Source organism: Lissotriton helveticus, chromosome 7, assembly GCF_964261635.1.
Source record: "Lissotriton helveticus chromosome 7, aLisHel1.1, whole genome shotgun sequence".
Lineage (NCBI taxonomy): Eukaryota > Metazoa > Chordata > Amphibia > Caudata > Salamandridae > Lissotriton > Lissotriton helveticus.
In genome coordinates, this window is record NC_136068.1 from 40,865,482 (window position 1) to 40,890,945 (window position 25,464).

The 25,464-nt window shown below is 47.1% G+C and overlaps 1 protein-coding gene across 1 annotated transcript in view; it reads left to right on the plus strand.

The window, feature by feature from the left end:
* Positions 1 to 25,464, plus strand: part of GRIK5 (glutamate ionotropic receptor kainate type subunit 5) — a 1,072,331-nt gene that overhangs the window by 976,918 nt on the left and 69,949 nt on the right. Inside the window, exon 17 of the mRNA XM_078650387.1 lies at positions 16,787 to 16,952. Coding sequence (XP_078506513.1) covers positions 16,787 to 16,952 — 166 coding nt within the window. The remainder of the gene's footprint in view (positions 1 to 16,786; positions 16,953 to 25,464) is intronic.

The following is a 25,464-nucleotide window of genomic DNA, read 5'->3' on the forward strand; positions in this document are numbered from 1 at the left end:
GGCCACGGAGGAATCTTCTCTTGGTTCTATTTCCAACAAGGCCATCATAGCTGTTTTACCAAAACCTGGTAAAGATCCTTTGCTATGTGGTAGCTACCGCCCCATATCCCTTTTAAACTCTGATGTTAAGATTCTTGCAAGTATCCTCGCCTCCCGTCTTCGTAAGGTTTTACCTTCTTTAATACATAACTCACAGGTAGGCTTTGTTCCTGGTCGTTCATCTCGAAATCATCTGCGTACTCTCTCTCATGCTTTATGGTCAGCCAAAAATCTTGCTGACGAAGCCCTACTCCTTTCTCTGGATGCTGAAAAAGCTTTCGACCGTATTGAGTGGGAGTATCTTTTTGCCATAATGCAACGATTTGGTTTGGGTGACCAATTTGTAGCTAAAGTGCGTCTATTATATGATAGTCCTTCAGCCCAAGTTAACTGTGGCGGTTTTCTTTCTGCTCCATTTCCAATCAGACGGGGAACCCGTCAAGGTTGTCCTCTTTCCCCTCTTCTTTTTCTTTTGGCAATGGAACCTTTGGCTGCTGCAATCCGTCAGTCATCCGCAGTGGTTGGAGTTCCTCTTCCAATAGGCCATTCAAAAATTTATTTATACGCGGATGATATTCTTCTCACACTTACCGATCTTCCCCGCTCTCTCCCAACTCTCCTTCGTATCATAAATAATTTCTCTTCTTTTTCCGGTTATAAGATTAACTGGGATAAGAGTGAAGCATTGCCCATGTCCATTGGTACTACAAAAGCTGCAATTTCTGGTTTTCCATTTCACTGGCAATCTTCCCGCCTTAAATATTTAGGAGTGTTGATTAACAGAGGTCTGGATAATATAGTTATGGACAATTTAACACAGTTGATTGCACAAATGCAAAGAGATTTCGATAAATGGAAAGTCCTTGGTCTATCTCTTTGGGGGCGAGTTCAGGCGGTTAAGATGGTCACCCTACCGCGATTTCTTTATGTTCTAGGTATGCTCCCTCTAACCATTCCCCTGACTATTCTTCGGTCCATTGACTCCAAAGTTAAACTTTTTATTTGGGGTACGGCCAAACCGCGTCTTTCCTTGGCCAAATTAAAATCTCACCAATTGTACGGCGGCTTGGGTCTTCCCTCTATTGAGCATTACTCACTCGCCCTCCATCTTTCACAACTTTCCTTCTTTTTGCCCAAGTCTAAAGACATACCTCAATGGGTCCCACTCGAACGTCACTTATTATCCTCGAATCTTGGCTTGTCCCTTTTATATGGTGGGGGTTCCAGTTCTTCTGACCCCAAAAATCCTATCTTATCTACTATGTATAAATCTTGGCAAAGAGGTCATCGTTTACTTAATTCTAATCCGCGGCTTCATGTTAAAGCTCCTCTATGGTCCAACTCGGCTATTCGTGTTCATGGTCGCATGCTCTCATGGCCTCTGTGGCAGGAGGCTGGTGTTCACTCTTTGGAACAATTGTTCCATGACAACAATTTTAAATCTTTCTCTCAAATCAGTGACGAATTCCAATTGCCTTCCACACACTCCCATCAATATACTCAACTTCAACAAGCCATCACTAAACATTTAGGTTCTCCACCTGAATTGCTGGAGACATCTCCTATTCTGTCTTATTTACATTTGTGGGGTAATCTTAAAGGTGTGACTTCTGGTCTTTATAAAACTTTCCTTCATCCTCTCTTTTCGCAACCTCTTTCGAAAGCTCTTCAATTAAAATGGCAAGCGCGCTTATCAGTTACATATTCCATTGCTCAATGGGATCAAATCCTCGAAGGTTTACATAAGGGTGTCCGAGAGGCTCGTCTCAAATTCTGCATTTTCAAAATCCTCCATGAATGGCACTGGTCTCCATATAAACGACATCATGCTAAATTGTTAACACATTCTTTGTGCTGGAGATGTTCTGCTTCTGGTTGTGATATTACACACATTATTTGTGAATGCCCCCGTACTAGATCATTTTGGCTTTTTATAAGACAGACTTTGGCATCTACTATGTCATTACCATTACCCTTTACTTCTGCAACTATTATCTTACATGATTTTCGAGGTCTCCCGACATTATCTAAACCACAGACTCGTCTTCTTCATACTGCTTTGGCTACGGCCAAAATCTGTATATTGCGTCATTGGAAGTCCTCTTTATCTCCTTCTCAAGAAGAATGGCTGGTGGCTATGGTACAAACGGCCTCTTATGAACGTGTAATTTATAATTTGCAAGATCAGGCTACTGTTTTTCTTCAAACATGGTCCCCATTCCTGGAAGCCACGGTGGTTGGTGACCCTGTCTCCACTCCTTCCTCTCCAACGTCTGTTATCCCTTCTTAATTATTTTTATTTTGTATTTGTATACTCTTCCTGAGATTTTTTCTGCTCATTAATTCTTTTCATGTGCCTCGGCCTCATCGCATTTTCTCCTTTCCCTTGTTACTCTGGGGGGTTTTTCTTTTCTTTTCTTTTCTTTTCTTCTTTTTCTTTCTTTCTTTTCTTTTCACTTTTCCTTTCATTCTTTCGCTATCTTCTTCTCTAATATCCTTTACTTCATCATTTACAGAATATTTGCTATTTCTACCTCCCCACTTCCATTATATCTTATGTATAATCATATTATTTTCATACCTTTATTATGATTCATTTATCAATATCTTATTTTATTATCCATTTACAAATATACGTATTTCTGTATTTTCATCTAAAAGTTAATAAAAAATTTCAACACAAAAAAAATAAATACAATTCAATGACTTCCAGTGCTTCACTTTGTGGAATTTGTGTATACAATGAGGTGACATCCATTGTAACCATGATCTCACTCGAGGGGTCAAAGTTCGTTCCCTCAACTTTAGTCAAAAAGTCAGTGGTATCCTGGAGATATGACTTAACATTATTCACGAAAGGCTTCAGGCAATAATCAACATATTTGGAGAGTGGTTCCAAACACGAGTCACAACCTGAGACGATTGGTCGTCCAGGGTGCTCAGCAGGATTTTTGTGTATTTTGGGAAGGAAATATAACAAAGGGATGCGGGGGAACTTCTTAATAAGAAAGTCCCGTTCTTTCTTTCCCACAAACCCATTGTCAAAACCTATTTGAATCAAGTCAGATATTTTAGGCTGAATTTCCTTCGTGGGGTCCATTGGTAGTCTCCTGTACCATGTTTGATTTTGTACATGGGAATCCCCTTCTTTAAGGTATTTATCCCGCGGCCACAACACGGTCGCTCCGCCCTTATCGGCCGGTTTTACTATAATGGAGTTGTCCTCACTTAAGCTTTTTAAAGCTACCTGTTGGCCTTTACTTAAATTTGGCTTGACATATCTCTGTTTTTTCTCAAGCTTGTTTATGGAGGACAGAACCACTTGCTCGAAGGCGTAGATCTGTTTAGGGATGTTTTGGCTGGGGACAAAAGAAGACTTATTTTTTAACCCTGTTGTTTCATTATCCACTGCAGGTGGTTGGTTATTAAAAAAAGCCTTCAGGCGTATTTTTCGACAGAATGAGATCATTTCCATTTTTGTCTTTGTAAAGTCAGTTCTGTGATTGGGAACAAATTTTAATCCTAAGTTAAGCACCGATTCTTCATCAGGTGTTAGAGTCTTGGCCGATAGGTTGACAATAGTCGACGAAGCTTCTATGACTTGTAGGAGTTTTTTCGGGTGCGCATCTCCCATTGTATTTTTTGCCTGGGTTTCGATTGTTGTCCCTTCTCTAAAAAAGCAACCTGCTTTTTGTTGTTATTGCCTCTTGTTGTCGAACCCGTAGAGTCGGATGAGGATGATGTTTCAGAAAAGGTTTTGAACCTATTGCGGGAGCGCCCCTGATAATTGTAAAAAGCTCCCCTTGAGTCTGCCTGGGAGTAAAAATCGTCTTTCAAAAACGGATAAGTTTTCTCTAAAGTGAAGGATTTTGAATCCCTCTCATATTGGACGAGAACACGCAAAGTAAAATAGCGAGTTCGAAACGCGTCGGCCAATTGGAGATAAAACATCTTACAACTGCTGAAAATAACTAGCTTCGTGTTGGACTGATGTTGCGGTTAATTCTCTCAGTCTAACTTGTATTGTTTTGCACATAGATTGTTTTTTCTCCATTTGATTTTTCCTTATTATTGAGTATAAAAAACTTTTCTTTTCAAAGAAAATCAGTGCAATAATGATTAATGATTGTGATGCACAAACCCTTGTGCTAATGTATATATGAAACTCAGATACATGTTCTGTTCGTCATATGTAATGTGTCTTATATGCTTTTGAACAAATTGTATGATAAATGTATTTGGGTATGTCTTTTTTGTATAATGAACTTTTTGAATTTTGAAAACAAAAAATAGAAGGGTATAAAATAAATAATACCAGACAAATTCGGAAGTAAAACTTTATTTGTCACTCTAAAAGCAGGAGATCCAAAAATTTCCTGTATGGCCAGCACTTGTTTTTTCAGAAATCCCTTTTGCTTGTGTCACTACTACTTTACACTCTGGTTGGCACATGGAGTTACCATCTTCTGCAAGCTAGCAGGGAGGCATCATCAAACTAGCAGTGAGGTGCATTCAGCTTCAGGTTAGTGGGGTACCATTAGCTCCAAGCTAGCGGGAAGGTACAGTTAGCATCCAGCTAGCGATATATGATGAGCTGCAAGCTTGTGGGGAGGTGCCGTCAGCTGCAAGCTAGCAGGGAGGTACCATCAGCTGGAAGCTAGCGGAGAGGTACCATCAGCTGGAAGCTAGCAGAGAGGTGCCATCAGCTGCAAGCTCACAAGGAGGTACCACCTGTTCTAAGCTTGCGGGTTACCATCAGCTTCACGCTAGCAGAGAGTTTCCATCAGCTGCAAGCTAGCAGGAAGATACTGTCACCCTTAAGCTAGCGGGGTACCATTAGTTGCAAGCTAACATGGAGGTACTGTCGGCCTCAATCTAGCAAGGTACTATTAGCTGCAAGCTAGCAAGGTGGTAGTGTCATCTTCAAGCTACCAGGGAGGTATCACGAGGTACCACAAGCTGCAAGCAAGTGGGCTACCATCATCTGCTAGCTAATGAGGAAATGCCATCAGCTGCAAACTAGGGGTGAGCTTCCATCAGAAACAGGCTAGTGAGGAGGTACCATCATCTGCAAGCTCGCAGGGAGTTACCATCAGGTGCAAGTTAGCAGGGAGGTACCATCAGAAGAAAGGTAGTGGATGGTACCATCAACTGCAAACTAGTAGGGAGGGATGATTAGCTGCAAGCTAGCAGGGAGGTACATTCAGCTGTAAGCTAGTGGCAGCTGCCTGTACAACCTTCAGTCAGACCCTACTGGAAGCAGGACTAAAACGGGTGCAAGGGTTATACCCACGTGTTTTATCACAGGTGAAAGACCTTCTTTCACTTTTGGGGTGAAGTTGAGATCAGGGAGGTGAGTAGCCTCCAAGGATTCCAAAATTTACCCTTTGCTTGATGAAGGGTCAGTGTACCCTCACACAAAAGGCCATGGAGAGGTGATCAGCACACGTTGATGTCACTCAAGAATGGTGGGTTGACGCACACACCCAATGTCTGGAAAGGGGGTACTGTCGCTGATGCCAACTGTACAAGGAATAGAGGAGGTAGGGGAGAATAATGGGGAGAAGAGGAGGGGGAGGGTATAGGAGGCACAACGGGGAGACGAGGAAAAACAGGGTCCGACGTACGGCTGGGTAGGTGGCGGCCGAGAGGTGAACCAGAGCCAAACTCATTGAAAGCTGCGTAGGACAGCTCCACCGGTCACTTAAATTTAATCTCGGCCTGCATCAAGAGGTTGGGATAAAAGTCACCGTAACACGCGCAAAACTCCTATTAGTTGCACACTTGTATGACATCACCCAGGAATTGAAAGGAGATGAAAACTCACGGTTGATCAAAACAAAAAAAAGAAGAACTAGAAGATCATGAAACTCAAGGACAGAAGTGCTGACCAGGCCATGGTTTGCAAACCCCTCTGCGCCTCCAGCAGTAATAACTGCTCTTCTTAACAAGAAGAAATTACACCTTTAGTAAAAAATGAAAAATAAAACACTCAAGTAATGGCTCGCCCAGTGCTCCATCTAACTCTGCCAGTTGTTTACATTTTACTAACTTTAATGTCCGCTCTGTGGTTAAGAATGAGTGTATTATTGAAAGGATCTCGGGGCATATTACCAAGCAATAGCGATAATTATCGCTATTGCTTGGTTAGAGATAAAAATTTACCGCTAAGCTGCGGCGATTTTTATCGCAGATAAACCTTGGTATTACCAAGGTTTATCGCAAATGCGATAAACAACGGCCGCAATGCATGAATATCGCTGAAAAGTCAGCGATATTCATGCATTACCAAGCTAATGCTCTTAGCCATGTTATCCACCTCCCATTGGATAACATGGCTAAGAACTGCTCAGGGCAGGTGTTAGCTTTTGGAGATATTTGCGCTTAGCGCAAATATCTCCAAAAGTAGGTAATAGGAGATAGCGATGTTAGCGACTGTTTCCAGTCGCTAACATCTTGGCACGCCCTCTTTGCATGTCATTAGTGATAAATATCACTGACATGCAAAGTGGGGCCCAAGATGATCGCTGTCTCCTACTAGCTGTCGCTAACTGGTGTTAGCGACAGCTAGGTAATAGGGAGATAATTATATCTCCGCTTTCTTGGCTTTTAAAGCCAAAAAAGCGGAGATAAACCCCCTTGATAATATGCCCCCTCATTCTTGAGAATTGTTGGGATTTCCAACATTTATTTGATCCCTGGGAGGAGAGTTGATCTGGTCTGAGGACAGACAGATTGACTCCAGCTGCATCCAGAGCCGTCTTCACCAACCCGGTGGCGAGAGTGGGCTGGTACCAAGAGGCCCTTATAGCATCACACGGCTGAATGCTGATGGTTTCATCTTTTTATTTCTCCGCAGTGAGGTTCTCAGTCGCAACCTTATAGGCTGTTTATTTGGGGAATAGCGTTTACAACGCAACTTTTAGCACGCAGTACCTTTACCAGGCAACTTTTACAACGCAAGTCGTTACAACAACTTGCGCTGGGGGGCGCTATAGGATAGGGAATAGTTTAATTTACTATCCAAAACCTTCCCTACTATCCACGGGGACTGGAGTTGGAATAGTAAATTGAACTATTCACTATCCAGCGCCCCCCATCACCAGTCGTTGTAATGACTTGCGTTGTAAAACCTGCGTGGTAAAGGCATGCGTTGTAAAAGCATGCGTAGTAACAACATACATCCGTTTATTTGGCCTCAGTCTATCGTGCCCGAGCCTTGCCTGAACGGTCCTTATAAGGCGATGAACATTTGGTTAGAGCGCACAGCGGATCAGTTACGTGAACGGCCATTGTGGCAACTTGGCCTTTGGCTTTCCCAAATATTGAGGAGGCCGGCCGTTCACCGGTGGTAGAATGCGGAGTTGACCTGTATGCACGAAAAGTAGACTGAAGAACTGATTTGAGTTCAAGCTTTTCCAGTGCAGTGCTGAGCAGTTCCTCCCACCCCAAACCCTTCCCGCGGGATCTCGACGGATGAGTCCACATAGGATTGGAGTCTTGCCGTGCAGCCGTCTTGTGGGACTGACTCCGTCTAACCCAGCCTTATCCGGGGCTGAGGATACAGTGGATCTTCTCAAATCGATTAATATTCAACCACCAAATCCCAGACGCGGGGTTGCTTAGTATGGGAAGGAGTTGAAAAGGCAGTCGAAGGAAGAGCAGAAAGCCTGGGGGGGGGGGCCAGATGTGAGCTGGATGAGAAGGAATTATGAATGAATCAGGCCTTTCATTCTCAGCAACACCGTTCATGAAACAATAGCAGTTCACCAGGGGATTGCTGCCTTTCGCGAGCAGGTCGACCCCTATTTAAGAGGGTTTCAAATCCCATATTTCCCGCAGGCGGAAGGATCCCACAGTGCGGCAAGTCGAGTAGAAACAAGTCCCTAGACAGGGCACCACCTTCCAGTGATGTGTCCAGCCAGCAGTGAGGGAAAGAGGCTCACACTCAAGGCTGTGAGGCAGGGTTGAGTGGGTCGATGTCTGGGAGACTAAAGCGCTGGGCGCCGCTGCTGCCGTCTTCGGTGAGCTATAGACTAAAAAGCTATTTGATGTGATTGCAGTCATGTCCTTAACTCTACCACATTCTCACTTTCCTATGATCACAATGTTAGCATACCTCTATATTTTCTTTGAGATAATATTAGCATGATAAGTGCTCTGCTGGGTCAGCATGAAAGTAAAGTCTCCACTGAGGGCCTCAGAAGGGAGTCTGTGATTCATCAGCAATTGAGGAGGGACTGGCCAATAGCAATCAAAAATAATACTAAATCTTTTGGCCTGGTACAGTTAAGCAATATTTTCAGTGCCTAAACCTTTTGGTTTTTCACATTAGAGCATGTTGGCACATAGGTATCCTGAAAGATGCAGGCCTGTGTTCATCTGAGCTCTGATATTTGCTGCTTCTGCACCACACAACCCCTTGTGGAAAACATTGATGTGTCCCCTGTGGGCCATCGTCCACGAGTGCAAAGGCAGGCTCGGACTGTGGCCATCAGAGGCTTTTACCACCGGTGCCAGGGCTCAGCCTTACTGTTGAACCCAGAACTGATCAAGACACGCAGAACTTTAGTACTTGACCCTCAGGGTAGTGAAGTCGAACACTCCAAGACTTACTCAGGGAGGTGGCGTGGAGGTAGGAGCTCAGAACTGACCACACTGCATAAAACACGAGTAAATAGCTGACCGTCCAGCCAATCCTTGGTCTTTGGAATAGAACTTCCAATCACACACAATGTGATACTGGGCATTAATGGTTCACGAAGCAACACGTTGGTCATTTTTGGGAGGAAGTCAGGCTACTCCATTGCGACAACCTCTGTGTGTTGTTATTGTGTCACTATCCCACCCTCAGGTAGGATCTGTGATTCCCTTCGTCATGCACATGGGGCTTTATTAAGGGCCTGATTATGATCTTGGTGGACAGGGTTACTCTCTCACAAATGTGACGTATATTCCATGCACCAGAATACAATTCCATTATATCCTATGGAACTTGCAATATGGTGGACGGAATGTAAACGAGTATCCACTCCAACAAGATCGTAGTCAGGCTCTAAGTCGATTAACTGGCGACCAGTGCGGTCACTATCGAGTCAGCAACCCTGCCTCTATTGGTTTGTTTTTACTCCCCAGTCTATGCTGCCTTGTAGCTCAATGCACCTTATGCATTGTCCACTCAGCTCCGATCCAGGCCATGTCTGTGTCTTCTGAGGATCCGTGCTGCTTGTGGGACGTGCGCTGCACAACCCCTGGCATTCAGAGAGCAGTGGTCGCACTCAAGCCCAGCCAACAGGTGTGTTCAGCATCTGCAGCGCTCTACAAATACCAGGTGAGCGGAGGCCCCGCCAGTCATGGAGCCAGTGAATAGGTTCTGTTGCTTGTGTCTCAGTGGATCTCGCGACTTACTCAAAGCCCAACACAAACCCACTACCCGAACACCTAGGTGCCCACCACATGGGTGTTCTTAGTTTGTGATGTTGTTGCTGTATCAGGTCTCTCCATCAAGGCAAATCTCCTCCGGCACTTTTGCTTGTGCTTTGTGAAGCCTTTGGTCCACTCTTGTAGCGCCTTACAGCTTTGAGGCGCTTGCAAGATGTTTGAGGAACTTGAGTAGTCTTACGTTGCTACGCATCATCCCTCCATGGGGGTATGCAGGCTTGTCAAATGGCAGCAGCACCTCGGAGTTCCCTGGAAGCCTAGACAATATTTACAAATGGCAGTGGTGGCTCAATTGGTAGCACATCTATTCTCTTAGTGCATTCTGTTTCTAGTTACACGTATTGGTGCCTGTAGGAAGGTGGATACCTGACTATGGTTACCCTAGATTTTTTGCCTAGTGTTTAGCTGGTTTTCGACTTAGTTGGCCTGGGATCCTGCTAACCAGGGCCCCAGGCTATCTGCTCTCTCTTAAAATGGACTCCATGCACCCTAGGTGCATACCCAAATTGGAAATGGACTCCTTGTCAGCCCCTGTACCATGCACTATAGGTGCTCAGGGCATAGGAGCCACCAAGGCCTACCAGGGGCTGCAGCATATCTTTTGCCACCCCTGGCTGGTTCTTAAATTGACACAACTGGCTGAACACTCAGCTGGGGCAAGGTGGTGTAATCACCCCTTGCTTAGATATAGTATACCTATATCTAAACCTATATCTGGACACATATATACCTATCAGTCACTCCTATGGCAGGCCTTAACAATCCTGGAGGCAGAGTGCGTGGTTTTATGTGAGATGGTGCTCTAGCATGAGCTGAGCCTGTCTGCAGCTGTTGGGACCAATTCCCTAAGCTGTTCCAGGATAATGCCATACCATATACTATTAAGTGCCTTATAATCCTCGCGGTTATATGTCAACTTTGGTTTGGCTTTATCAACACATGTCGTGTAAGGTGTCATACGATTTGGAATACTATCCCCTCGACAGTCCTGTCGACGGGGATAGCATTCCACCCCTCTAGAGGGAGAAGACATGTTGCTTTGCTTAAATGCGGTTGATTTTTAAAAGAGCCTCAGATCCACAAAATGGATGCTTCTGCCACAGACACGAGTCTGACCTCCTGCAGCTGACCGAAACTCGGCCAAGGAGGCCTGGACAAAGAATTTCCTGTCACAGGTAGGTGTCACACCACCCCAGACAGGAGATAGTGGATTGTAGCAGGGAGGTTTGAAAGAAACCAGACACTGCCTGGGGAGCACAAGGCTTCCCCTTGCATAATCCGGTCAAACCGGTTCTGAGGCACACCAGCCCCAGTCCCAGCGCGGCCTGGATCAAAGGAAAGGGGTGTATCCACCCCCTTCCTGGGTCCCACCCATAGGAGGGGACCTAGCAGGTAATCCAGCCCCCCAGATTCGAATAAGAGTGGGAGCAGTGCCAATGCACTTCAGATTATCCTGATGAAACATAAGAAACGAAACTCTGGACCCTTCGACATCCTACTTGACGTAGAAGACTGAAGAATCTCCCTTGTGGTCAAGGAGTGACCACCCTGTGCAAACAGGCACCATCCAGCCCTCGATGTCTGCTTTGTTGCAGTTCCCGCCGGAACTCGAGCGACAGAGATCAACGAGATCAAGCTTGCCTGCCTTCTTGCATCCCGATCCACAGTCCCTGCAGAGCTGAGAACCGTGGAGGCGAACGGAAGCGTGGGGCACGCCATCTTGAAAAGACCATGAGACGCTGACTGTGCAGCCCACGAGTGACCCTCGAAGCTGTACACCGGGGTTTGAGAAGCCCCAACCCCTCCACACTCGACGAGTGCTGCGTGAGGCCCTTCTGCTTTCTTTGGCTCAACGCGTTGGCCTGGTCACTTGCCAGCTGGCTTGTGGCCCCTGTGCCGACGAAAACCTAAATACGACTTGTGATTCTGGTTGCTCCAGACTTGCACCCGCTCCCCTGAAAAGGAGCACCCACTCTGACCCTCCTGGTCCGAGTGAGAAGCAATCTTCCCGTCCTGCGTGGATTGCTCTTGCCAAGTGTTGTTTGCTCCAATCCTGAAGCCGACTGCGCCGACAGCGAGAGCCTGCGTGGGACAGATCGTGACCTGCTCCTGGACGTCGCAGATGCCCCAGAGCCCACGTGGCAGCGGAGAGAAGCTCCTCCATAACCACCTGATTGCGCCCGACATTGCCTGGTTCCGTCCTGGTTCCACCCTGGTCACTGCTGAGTGACCCAGACTCTGTCCCCTCTGCTTTCAGGTACGTTACGACTCCGATCCACCCTTGGATCACACCGGACACTTCTCCTTCCTATCGCCTGCAGCATCTTCAGCTTCAAGCACCAACAACCTGCGTAACGAAACCCGACACAACTTCGACCCTATGCACCCGCTTCCTGTGGGTGAGGTAACATTGCAACGCCAGTTTTCCCACACTGGTACACACCTCTAGTGTATGTGTCTTGAGTTTTGTCCTTCTAGGTTAAGCGGAAGTAACCTTACACAGTAACTTTCTAACTTTTACGCACCATTGACTTTGCATTGGTGCATGCGTGCACTTTTAGCACTGCACCCGAATCCCGCGGGCTTTTCCCGACTTTAGCATTGCTAGTCCTGACTGCTCCCAGCGATTCCCCAGGCCCTAGGCCTGACCACTGTTCGATTGGTATCTCTTATACCACTTTCTTAATATATGTTTCGAGTGGCCCCTAGGGCTCATCCATAACTGTGCAACTTTCATATGTTATATTGTGCTTTTGTTTAAACGCTTGTGCCTCTTTACTCATAAAGAGTACTGGGGATTGTTTTTAGTAATAAATACATATATTTTTATAATATATACTTGTGTGGTGTCCTTTCATTTGATATTACAGGATTGTGATTGGTAAAACAGCTCACTTAACACGACCTCTTAAGTTAAGCCTTTAGGCTGCTTAGTCCATGCTACCCCTAGGATAGCTTGTCTAATAAGGTTGACTTACAACCTGACACCATAAAGATTGTTTGGACTGATACAAGGTGCCCTCAGAACTGAGGACAGCATATATCAGGCCAACTTCTCACAGTGCCCCTCAAGGTTCCACTAGCTGCACCCCACTACCTAAAGTGCAGAAAAGACTGGTGCCCTGTTGGACCCAGTCAAACAATAGAAAGATATGTGAACCTCGGCACTCTAAAGTCTCTATACAATAAATTCATATGAGTGTATGTCTAATTCAAGATACCAAGAAAGGAGTAATTCTGTTCTGGCTTCAACGATTTACTATATTCATGTCACAAAAACTTCACAAAATACTTTAAAACACAATAGTAAGTTGATTAGGAATAGACAGTTCGATGTTATAATTTGTCCTTCTTTTTGAGCGTCGGACCGGCAGCCGACACGTGTTTCGTTTCATTAAAACTTTTTCAAGGCTTTTTACTTGATGATAACACCGTCAATTTATAGAAAAATCCACGTCTTCGGTGAATGGTGCGTCTATTCATAAAAGTTCTCTCTATAGGTCATATTCATCTTATAGATGCGGGAGGCCGCATCAAATGTCCTTCAAACACACTGATTGTTCTCTATATGTCGTAATCCTCTGTAGAAGCGGAAAACCGCATTGCGTAGTTATAATGTCGAATTTGTAATTTTCCTCGTCACACAAACTCCCGGGCTATGATATGCCCCTATTTGGTGTTTTATATCCCGCAACGGCGTTCCTCCCCGTATCGTCTCGTGGCCGTTATTATTATTATTAGAAACAAGTCCCTAGACAGGGCACCGTCTTCCAGGGATGTCTCCAGGCAGCAGGAAGGGAAAGTGTCTCACACTCAAGGCTGTGAGGCAGGGATGAGTGGGTGGAAGTCTGGGAGACAAAAGCACTGGGCGCCACCGCTGTCCTCTTCTGTGAGCTATAGACTAAAAAGCTATTTTATGTGATTACAGTCATGTCCTTAACAGAACAAGGGTCTCACTTTCATGTCATCAGAATGTTAGCAGGCGTCTACATTTTCTAATATTAGCATGATAAGTGCTCTGCTGGGTCAGCGCGAAATTAAAGGCTTCCCTGAGAGTCTCAGCAGGGAGGCTGTGATGCATGAGCACTTGAAAAGGGATTGGCTAGTAGCCATCAACAATAATATTAAATCTTTTGACCTGGAACAGTTAAGCAATATTTTCTGTGCCTAAACCTTTTGGGGCAGATTTTCAATCCCCTTGTGCCACCAGTACGTCACTTTTTTGTACTGGAGGCGCATTTCACTTCTCCATATTTACAAGGGGAGGTGTAGCGAGGCACAACGAGGAGAAAATGTTTTGATTTCTCCTCGTTTTTTCCTCTTTCAACGCATGCTGCTTTCTACACCATGCATTGAAAGAGGAAAGTGCCCCTTCCTGCACAAAAACAATCTCCCCATGACACAGGCACCCTTGCACCACAGTGCAAGAGTGCTTGTGACGGTGCACGGCTGCAGTTTGTACGCCAGAGCAGGGGGAAGCACAGAGATGCGACTTATTGTGGTAAATATGCCGCATTCCTTTGCTTCTGAAGTGCCGCAGCGTGGCACAGCCAAAGGGCTTGCGGTGCCGCGCTGCGGCACCTCCTTGTAGATCTGCCCCTTTATTTTTTTCACATTAGAGCATGCTGGCACATGGGTATTCTGAAAGATGCAAGCCTGTGTTAATTTCTGAAGAGTGTGAGCTCTGAGATTTGCTACAACTGCTCCTGACACTGACCGCACAGCCCCTTGTGGAAAACATTGATGTGTCCCCTGTGGGCCACCGTCGACGAATGCCAAGGCAGGCTGGGACTGTGGCCATCAGAGGCTTTTGCCACCGGTGCCAGGGCTCAGCCTTTCTGTTGAAGTCTGATCACCAACCACAGCCCTTTAGTACTTGATCCTCAGGGTAGTGAAGCCGAACACTCAACGACTTACTCAGGGAGGTGGAGTGGAGGTAGGAGCTCAGAACTGACCACACCGCGTAAAACACGAGTAAATAGCTGACCATCCAGCCAATGATTTGTCTTTGGAATAGGACTTCCAATCACACACAATGTGATACTGGGCATTAATGGTTCACAAAGCTACACGTTACAGTGGTTATTATCCGGTTATTTTTGGGAGGAGGTTAGGCTACTCCACTGGGACAACCTCTGTGTGTTTCAGCCCCATCTTCATGATAAAGCTGTAAACAATAATTGTGATTCCAGCATCCAGCTCTGAGGTGGGTTCTGCTCTTTTGTCTATTCCACTTGGACTGGTCCAGCCAAGGCCTTCGTTACAAAGTGTAAGCTGGAGTCTCCTTCCAGGAGGAACCCAAAACAAGGGTGCAAAGGCGACATAGGTTGCTCCACTTAACTACCTGTTTACCTGTGGGGTTTTCCGTTCCAGAGAACACCGGGCCAGGAAAGGGTAGGATGGGGAGGATGAATCACAGCCGTTTCATGGGACCCCAGGTCTCCACCCCATGAACAGTCCTCAGTCCAACCCATTTTAAAGGGTCTGTAGATTATCTGGGGGAGCTCTGAAGTTCATATCTGCTGTCTGGACCTTTAAACCCCTTTAACTTAGGAACCACAAGAGTGTAGCAAATACAAAACAGATTTGAGTGTGTCTATGCCATCTCTGTCACGCACACTCTATACACATATCTTCTACACACCTTAAAAGATACACACATGCAGCATTCATGTTCCACTTGTATGGGTGAAGGATTTGTTTGCAGGGGACTGGCAGAAAACTTAAAAAATATGTGAGAGGCCACTTTTGAAGGAAGTGGCCCACTAGGGTCATCAGGGTCACTCTCGACCTCCTCTTGCCTTCCAAACAGTGAAGAGTCGATGAGGCAGTAGAGAATACAAGCAAACTAGTTTATTAATAAGGTACACTGCAGTGGAGTCCAGTCTGACCAGCCTCCTATGAAGGCTGATGAGGGACTGATCTAACAAGCATAAAGTTACATTATGTAGGTTGCGGAGCCCACAAAGACCCAACTATTATGAAAAAGTACTGGTAGCTGTCGTAATACAATGGGGGCACAGGAACATACGTTTTCGATTCTGCAGCCTGGTACAAGCTATCTACTACTTAAGGTCGTCTGGCCTGTCCTCCCTTCTAGACAGGTGGGAGAAGGCCTCTATGTAACAGAAAAGGCGTGCGTTAATGAGCAAGTTTCAGCATTGGAGAAACAAAACTTACCAAGGACCATTTCTCGTAAATGAGCAAGTAACAGTTTCGATTGTAGGAGAAAATGGCATTTTCGAGAGCTAAAATGGTGGCACAGATGTAAACCCAACTAACGCAACATCTGAATTTACTGATTGTGTCTACACACAATATGCAGATATAATGGATTAGCCATATAAATGCTAACATAATATTCAGTAAAACACAAGTACGCTGACCATGTTACGTTTCAATTCTGTCACTCTCCTGCGGGCAGGCAAAAAGTTTTGTCAAGCCACTAGGATCATATCGCTTCCACCACTATCAATCCTGTACAGTGCAATGAGCCGCGCTTGAATAGGAGGGTGCACGTGGTGAGCTCCTCTGACCACAGAGCCCGCTCTGGGTCTAATTCTCTGACCCAAAAGTTACTCTCTAAAATGTTGCCTGCTCTGAGTGTTCCAAACTCCTCTGCATTTAAATTCTGCATTACCCTTGTTCAGTAGTTATTATTCTGTTCCCTTCAGGGTTCTTGTGTGCATTCCTTGTGTCATCAAGTGTCACCTTTTACTGCATCTCCTATATCCTCATGGCATCCTTGTAACCCTCAGGCTCACCAATATTGACTTTCTGGGCCAGCTGTGCCCCCTGTATTTCTTTGCTGTTCCCTCCATGTCCCCTTCTAGTTATCATGTGTCCTCTGGGTTCCCCTATATATATATTCTGAATCCTCCAGCCCTCCCTGTATTTCTTCTCTATGCCCCCCATGATCCCCTGTGTTTATTTTGGGATGTACGTTGTTACAACGCATGCTTTTACCACGCATGCTTTTACAATGCATGTTTTTCAACGCAAGTCGTTACAACGACTTGCGTTGGGGGGTGCTGGATAGTGAATAGTTTAATTTACTATTCCAAATCCAGTCCCCGTGGATAGTAGGGCAGGTGTTGGATAGTAAATTAAACTATTACCTATCCTAGAGCGACCCCAGCGCAATTCGTTGTAATGACTTGCTTTGAAAAACCTGCAGTGTAAAGGCACTGCGTGGTAAAAGTTGCGTCGTAAAGGATGTTTCCCTTTATTTTGTGTCGTCTCCTGAAATCCTGCTATTTAATTTGTGTGTCCCCAGGTTCATGCTATTTCATTTTATGTCTTCTAGGTGGGCCTTCACCCTTATCATCATCTCCTCATACACTGCCAACCTCGCCGCCTTCCTGACAGTGCAGCGAATGGAGGTGCCCATCGAATCGGCCGACGACCTGGCCGACCAAACCAACATCGAGTATGGCACCATCCAGGGGGGTTCCACCATGACCTTCTTCCAGGTGAAACAACTGGGGGCTCCGGGGGCTGTGTGTGTGGTTATGACACAATCCAGATCAGTGTCACATCATGAAATTGATTCTGACCTGATCCAGCCTGATCTGTCACATCACAGCAGCTTATTTTGTTGTGTTCAGTAATGCAACTCTTGTGTGGTGCTGAATTCACACATTTCCAGCCTCTTGGAACTGTGGGGTGTCTTGATGCAGCAGTCTGTTGACTGATGGCTGAAAGGTTGTCACGCGGATGAGGTTCCGTGCGACAGACAGGTATTCTGATTAGGGGTGGACGCAACTCACGTAATTTAGTGCAATTACATGGAATCACCTGAGAATTCTGCAAGCTTACGCTCAATTATACGAGAAGAGTAATTTTGCATTTAGCACTATTTCTTAAAAGCAAAATGCCTTCTCGCATCCAAAATAGGTGTTAGTTTGCATTTCCACTAAGAATAGCTATAAATGCAACAGAACATGAATTTCTCACGCGTGCAACCGTTAGCAATCGCTAAATATGCTCTTGGGGTAGTATTTCCCCCAAACTTGCTCTCAGCATTCAGCGCAATTTCCTTAGTTCAAAATTAACCTTTTTTCCATTTTGCCAGGATGCATTTTGCGATAAGAAATAGCTATAAAAGCAGTAGACCGTGAATAGCGAATGTGAGCGGCCGCTCACACTTGGTAATGTGATATCGCAGAAGGATTCATCCCCCGGCTCCCAATTACTCAGCATTATGTTGGCAGGAGTAATTGTATAATTATAGGTAATTCCACGTAAAAAGGTAATACAGTATTATCAATATTACTGTGATTACTCCAGCCTATTTTAAATTACGCCCCAGCGTAATTGTGATCTCTCAAACCATGTAAGTCTGATCAGTACTCACTTGTGTCCATTTCATTGTGCAAGTCTTCTTTGTTCCTGTCCCAGTGTGTGAGTCTCAGGGTTGTTGGTCTCACTGTTGTTGAGTGACCCATCCCTGTGCAGTGTGTGTTGCCCATGTCTGCCTGGGATTGTTCTTGGTCCATTTTTCCCTTTAATCATCATGCATCAGGTGTTCTGTCTACCTGAGGCAGTGGTACTCAGGTGAGTTCATGGCTCAGGGGCAGTGTAATACCTGAGATGGTAGTGTTATGCCCCATGGTTTAATGTCACACAGTGTTTGTCTATCACATGGCTTCATGGCACTGTTAGGTGATCTGGAGTGTAGATGTTTGTCTAGTGGTTCTGAGTTTACAGAGTGGTTCAGTGGGGTGTGAGGCTTTCGTGCGTCCCCCCAGTATCCGTGTGATTGCACTCAGTCCGTCTGTGTATCAAATTTGACCATGGATCAGTCTCCCTGGCCAGTAAGAATGCGTGTACCCTTCTGTGCTGGTGTGTACCTGTCATAGTATGCATACAGTCAGCTTTGTCCATATGCCCGTCCTAGTCCCCATGTAAGGATCTTCCTGTTGAGATGGACGTGGTTGTTGGTCTCTGCCTTTGTCCCAGCACCCTTCTGTACTGGCAGTGGTGTTGTGACCCAATCTCTGTATAATACATTCCCATCCAGAGCATCAGTCCTTGTGTCACACCTCTCTCCTGTTCCTGGACAGGGGTCCTTGGTTCTCTGTTCTCTGGCCTTGTGTCAGACCTCTCTTCTACTCCTGGAGAGAGGTCCCTGTGTCCTCTGTCCTTTGGCCTTGGGTCAGAACTCTCTCCTACTCCTGGAGAGAGGTCCCTGTGTCCTCTGTCCTTTGGCCTTGGGTCAGAACTCTCTCCTACTCCTGGAGAGAGGTCCCTGTGTCCTCTGTCCTTTGGCCTTGGGTCAGAACTCTCTCCTACTCCTGGAGAGAGGTCCCTGTGTTCTCTTCCCTCTGGCCTTGTGTTACACCTCTCTCCTGTTCCTGGAGAGAGGTCCTTGTGTCTGTGTGCCCCCTGTCATTATGTCAGACCTCTCTTCTGTTCCAAGAGTGTGGTCCCTGTGTCCTCTGTCCTCTGGCCTTGTGCCAGTCCTCTCTCCTGTTCCTGGAGAGAGGTCCCTGTGTCCTCTGTCCTTTGGCCTTGGGTCAGAACCCTCTCATGTTCCTGGTGAGAGGTCCCTGTGTCCTCTTCCCTCTGTCCTTGTGTCAGACCTCTCTCCTACTCCTGGAGAGAGGTCGCTGTGTCCTTTGGCCTTGTGTCACACCTCTCTCCTGTTCCTGGAGAGAGGTCCCTGTGTCCTCTGTCCTTTGGCCTTGTGTCACACCTCTCTCCTGTTCCTGGAGAGAGGTCCCTGTGTCCTCTGTCCTTTGGCCTTGGGTCAGACCTCTCTCCTGTTCCTGGAAAGAGGTCCCTGTGTCCTCTGTCCTTTGGCCTTGGGTCAGACCTCTCTCCTGTTCCTGGAGAGAGGTCCCTGTGTCCTCTGGCCTTGGGTCAGACTTTCCTCCTGTTCATGGAAAGAGGTCCTTGCATCCTCTGTCCTCTGTCCTTGCTTCAGTCGTCTCTCCTGGTCCTGGAGAGAGGTCCCTGTGTCCTCTGTCCTTTGGCCTTGTGTCACACCTCTCTCCTGTTCCTGGAGAGAGGTCCCTGTGTCCTCTGTCCTTTGGCCTTGTGTCACACCTCTCTCCTGTTCCTCGAGTGAGGACCCTTTGTCCTCTGTCCTTCGGTCAGACGCCTCTCCTGTTCCTGGAGAGAGGTCCTTGTGTCCTCTGGCCTTGGGTCAGACTTTCCTCCTGTCCATGGAAAGAGGTCCTTGCATCCTCTGTCCTCTGTCCTTGCTTCAGTCGTCTCTCCTGGTCCTGGAGAGAGGTCCCTGTGTCCTCTGTCCTTTGGCCTTGGGTCAGTCCTCTCTCCTGTTCCTGGAAAGAGGTCCCTGTGTCCTCTGGCCTTGTGTCAGACTTTCCTCCTGTTCATGGAAAGAGGTCCTTGCATCCTCTGTCCTCTGTCCTTGCTTCAGTCGTCTCTCCTGGTCCTGGAGAGAGGTCCCTGTGTCCTCTGTCCTTTGGCCTTGTGTCACACCTCTCTCCTGTTCCTGGAGAGAGGTCCCTGTGTCCTCTGTCCTTTGGCCTTGTGTCACACCTCTCTCCTGTTCCTGGAGAGAGGTCCCTGTGTCCTCTGTCCTTTGGCCTTGTGTCACACCTCTCTCCTGTTCCTGGAGAGAGGTCCCTGTGTCCTCTGTCCTTTGGCCTTGGGTCAGACCTCTCTCCTGTTCCTGGAAAGAGGTCCCTGTGTCCTCTGTCCTTTGGCCTTGTGTCACACCTCTCTCCTGTTCCTGGAGAGAGGTCCCTGTGTCCTCTGTTCTCTAGGCTTGGGTCAGACCTCTCTCCTGTTCCTGGAAAGAGGTCCCTGTGTCCTCTGTCCTCTGTCCTTGCTTCAGTCGTCTCACCTGTTCCTGGAGAGAGGTCCCTGTATCCTCAGCCCTCTGGCCTTGGGTCAGACCTCTCTCCTGTTCCTCGAGTGAGGACCCTTTGTCCTCTGTCCTTCGGTCAGACGCCTCTCCTGTTCCTGGAGAGAGGTGCCTGTGTCCTCTTCCCTCTGTCCTTGTGTCACACCTCTCTCCTGTTCCTGGAGATAGGTCCTTGTGTATCTGTGCCCCCTATCCTTATGTCGGACCTCTCTCCTGTTACTAGAGAGAGGTCCCTGTGTCCTCTGTCCTCTGTCCTTGGGTCAAACATTTCTCCTGTTCCTGGAAGGAGGTCCCTGTGTCCTCTGTCCTTTGGCCTTGTGTCACACCTCTCTCCTGTTCCTGGAGAGAGGTCCCTGTGTCCTCTGTCCTTTGGCCTTGGGTCAGACCTCTCTCCTGTTCCTGGAAAGATGTCCCTGTGTCCTCTGTCCTTTGGCCTTGTGTCACACCTCTCTCCTGTTCCTGGAGAGAGGTCCCTGTGTCCTCTGTTCTCTAGGCTTGGGTCAGACCTCTCTGCTGTTCCTGGAAAGAGGTCCCTGTGTCCTCTGGCCTTGGGTCAGACTTTCCTCCTGTCCATGGAAAGAGGTCCTTGCATCCTCTGCCTCTGTCCTTGCTTCAGTCGTCTCTCCTGGTCCTGGAGAGAGGTCCCTGTGTCCTCTGTCCTTTGGCCTTGGGTCAGACCTCTCTCCTGTTCCTGGAAAGATGTCCCTGTGTCCTCTGTCCTTTGGCCTTGTGTCACACCTCTCTCCTGTTCCTGGAGAGAGGTCCCTGTGTCCTCTGTTCTCTAGGCTTGGGTCAGACCTCTCTCCTGTTCCTGGAAAGAGGTCCCTGTGTCCTCTGTCCTTGCTTCAGTCGTCTCTCCTGTTCCTGGAGAGAGGTCCCTGTATCCTCTTCCCTCTGTCCTTGTGTCACACCTCTCTCCTGTTCCTGGAGATAGGTCCTTGTGTATCTGTGCCCCCTATCCTTATGTCGGACCTCTCTCCTGTTACTAGAGACAGGTCCCTGTGTCCTCTGTCCTCTGTCCTTGGGTCAAACATTTCTCCTGTTCCTGGAAGGAGGTCCCTGTGTCCTCTGGCCTTGGGTCAGACCTCTCTTCTGATCCTGGAGAGGGGTCCTTGTATTCTCTGCTCTGTGGCTTTGGGTAAGACCGCTCTCCTGTTCCTGGGGCAGTGACAGCTTTTTACCAGTTATATTCCAGATGCAGATTATTGTTTTACCTCTCAAAAGGGATAAGGTTCCGAGCTGCATCTTGACTCTCCGGAGGTAGTGAGGATGCACAAGGTGGGTGTGGGTTAGAGACTAAGATACAGTGTGATCCAATCAAATAACAATAGATGAAGACCAATGCCAAGCCACAGGAATAGTTTAGAAAACATCAATAAAGGTGCTTATTTACTCTACAGGTTAGTGAAGCAATAAAAAAGATGGTCCGAAATGCAAACAACAATGTCTGAGAGTCGCATGGATTATGTCTTGAAACAGAACTGTGCTTTGAGATAACAGGACATCAGGATGGAGGGACTATAAGCTAGATGTAGGTAATTCCCATTTACAGACTCTTAAATACCGAATTTTACCGATTCGGTATTTAAGAGTAGGTAAATAGAAAGGTGGCAGATGTAGGTAATTTTAAAATCTGAATTACCGAATCTGTAAAATTCGGTATTTACCGATTCTGTAAATACAGAATCGGTATTTCCCATTGATTCCTATGGGCACTTGAAGGCCATAAAAATCAATGGGAAATACCGATTCTGTATTTACAGAATTGGTAAATACCGAATCCTGCAAGGGTGCAGGAGGTGTCACTTTGACACCCTCTAGCACCCCAAGTACAGGCATGTGTGCCATGTGGCACACATACATGCCCTAAGGGCATGTCTGTGGGTCACATTGCACAGGTGTGCATGCACACCTGAATTCGGTATTTTACCACACAATAGGATTGTGTGGTAAAATACCGACTCTTAAGGGCCTGTGGCACTGTAAAGTGTGCCACCTACATTTGTAATTACAGAATCGGTATATTTACTGATTCGGTAATTTACCGAATCGGTCACTTTACCGAATCGGTAAATATACCGATTCTGTAATTTTAAGCCCCCTACATCTGAAAACCCTAATACCGGTCGGAAACGGCCGAAATCGGCCGTTTCCGACCGGTATTAGGGCTCCTACATCTGGGGCCAGATGTAGGTAAATCCATTTTACCGATTTTTAAATACCGAATTTTACCGATTTTTACAGATTCGGTATTTAAAAATCGGAAAATGATATGTAGGTAAAAAATCGGAAAAATATACCGAATCGGTAAAAATCGGTAACGGGTGATCTGTATTTACCGATCGGTATTACCGATCGGTATTTGCCGATCGGTATTACAGATCGGTATTTCCAATGCATTCCTATGGGCCAAAAGTCCCATAGGAATGCATTGGAAATACCGATCTGTAATACCGATCGGCAAATACCGATCGGTAATACCGATCGGTAAATACAGATCGGTATTACAAACAAACGTGCAGCAAACAAAAGTGAAACTGAACACAACAGCCAATCAGGTGCAACCACCCTCCCCCTTCCTCCCAGGAAGTGCCTGCCCAGCCAGGTGCAACTCATTAGAAAGTTCTGGAGACAGGCAGAGCAGAGCACACAGAGAGAGGAGCAGGGGGAGAGTTGTTTGTGTTTAAAACCCAGGAATAATGTCAAGCAGCAGTGAGAGAAAGAGAAAAATTAAGTTCAGCAACACTGAGCTTGAACTCCTAGTTGAGGAGGTGGTCAAGGTGCACACCCAACTATTTGGGAAGCTCTCCCTCACCATGGCTGAGTCAGCTAAGCGAAAGCTGTGGCTGCACATAGTGGAAAGGGTAAATGCAGTGGGAGTCACCAGCAGGAGCATGGAGGATTTAAAGAAAAGATTCTATGACCTCAGGAGCCAAACCAAGAGGAAGCTTGCAGAGCTGCATAAACAGGCTGGTGTCACTGGAGGAGGCAGGAATCCTGCACCCCCCCTGACTGAGCTGGAGGAGTTGGTGGCGTCTACCATCGAGCCAGAGAGTGTGGCGGGACTGGGAGCAGTGGACAGCTCAGCCCGAGCCAAATCAAAAGGTAAGATGCATGCGCAGCACAACACCCCATACCAAGCAGCATCCCTTAAACCTCTGAGCACAGGCCAAGCCCAGTCCAGTACTGCTAGCACTATACAGGAGCAATGCATAATGGGAAATGTAGTCTGCTAATATTAGACCATGTATAACTGAACAGACATCAGCAAGGCAGTGAAAGTATTGCAGAATCATGAAAGTTAAATGTGTAAAGATTTATTTATAGTCAGTGTGACACAGTAACAATCAATGTACATACGCTTATTTACACCTAGGGGCACCATCAGCCAAGCAAGGCACATCGACACCAGGGACTGCAGCAGCGAGGGAGGAGAGAGAGGAGGCAGGGCCAAGCCATGTGCAACAATCGCAAGATGAGGAGGACACAAGTGGCATTGCACAGGAGGAGGAGACAGGCCTCACCCCCGAGCTTCCACACTCCCCACACCTGTCACAATCACCTGCATTGGTATTCTCACCGGAGACTTCCCCAGTAATGCAACAGGCTGCACCTGCAACACCACCAGCCAGGAGGCGACTCGTGGCCACACTGCCCTTGATGGAGGCAGCATTAGATCAGGCTGAGCAAACTCCACCTATGCCTCATGCTGCACTGCAGGCAAACACTGATGAAGACACCATGCACAGACGTCGCCGCATGCACAGCACTGCAGGAGGCACTGGAGAAGGCACTGTCTTCCGGGGGCTGGAGGGAAGCATGGTGCGCATCCAGCGCATGCAGGGGAGATCCATCCAGGCCTGCCACCGGCAATTCCGTGCTCTCAATCAAACTGTAGGAGAGATGGGGAAGGGCATTACTGATATAGCCAATTGCAGCAGGGACATGGTAAAATCAAATGACAACCTAGTTGCTGGTATTACGTCTGCTATCACGCAGCTGTGCGATAAGATGGACCACATAGAGAATACAAGGCGCAGGGACACCCGCGCTACCAACAGGGCGCTGAATCGCCTTGCCACTGCCACTGCACAGCTATGCAGGAGAGGAAACAATATGCAGGAAAGCCTAACACAAAATACAGCAGAGGTCACAAGGGGCATAGCCAAAATAACCAGTGCCCTAGAGGCAATGATGATCAGTAATGCTGCTCACAATCCTGCCCTGGATGTGGCTGAAGGGGAGGACAGTAGTAGCCGCAGCAGCTTGGGTAGTGCTGTGGTGCCTGCTCGTAGGGGCCGGAGGCGCACAGCTGAGCCTTCAAGCCTGGAGGAAGGCAGTGGGGATACTCCCAGTGTGTCTGGGAAGCGGCAGAGAAAGTGACTTTAAAAGTTTGGGTGAAGTAACCCTGGACATGTTGTCCCCACCTTTGTACATGTTAATTTGTTGCACCTAAGTGCTGTAAGTTCGTGCCAACAGATAAATACTTTACTTCCATTCACAACCTGTCTGTGTGTCATTACTTACTCAGAAATAGTTGGCTGTTATTTCCTCACGCCTGTATCTCCCATCACTTGGTGTTGTGACTCCAGCAGGTTGTATGTCAGGCACGGCATTGTCGTCATCATGGTCCTCGTACTCCTCCAACTCCACCTCTGTACCCTTTTTGACAGCCAAGTTGTGCAACATGGCACAGGCAGCTATGATTTTGCAGCATGTTGTGGGGGTATACTGCCTTGCGCCTCCACTCTTGTGAAGGCATCTAAATCGGCTCTTCCAGATGCCAAATGTCCGTTCAACCACATTCCTTGTACTTTTATGTGCCCGGTTATACCTCCTTTGGCTGGGTGTGGAGGGGTTGAGGTAGGGAGTGAGAATAAAAGAACGTAGGGCATATGCACTGTCTCCTAAAAGGGAAATGGGAGTACATTAGTCACATGTATACTTGTAAGTCTCACTGCAATATGTGTGAATGCTGTCGCAGACTCTGTCTTACCTAGGAGGTATCCTTCGCCAAATTCCCCTGCTGACAGCCGTTCATAGATGCCGCTGTTCTGAAATATATAGGAGTCATGTGTACTTCCAGGGAATTTAGCTACAAGGTCTGTGATAACGTACTTTGCATTGCAAATCACCTGGACGTTGAT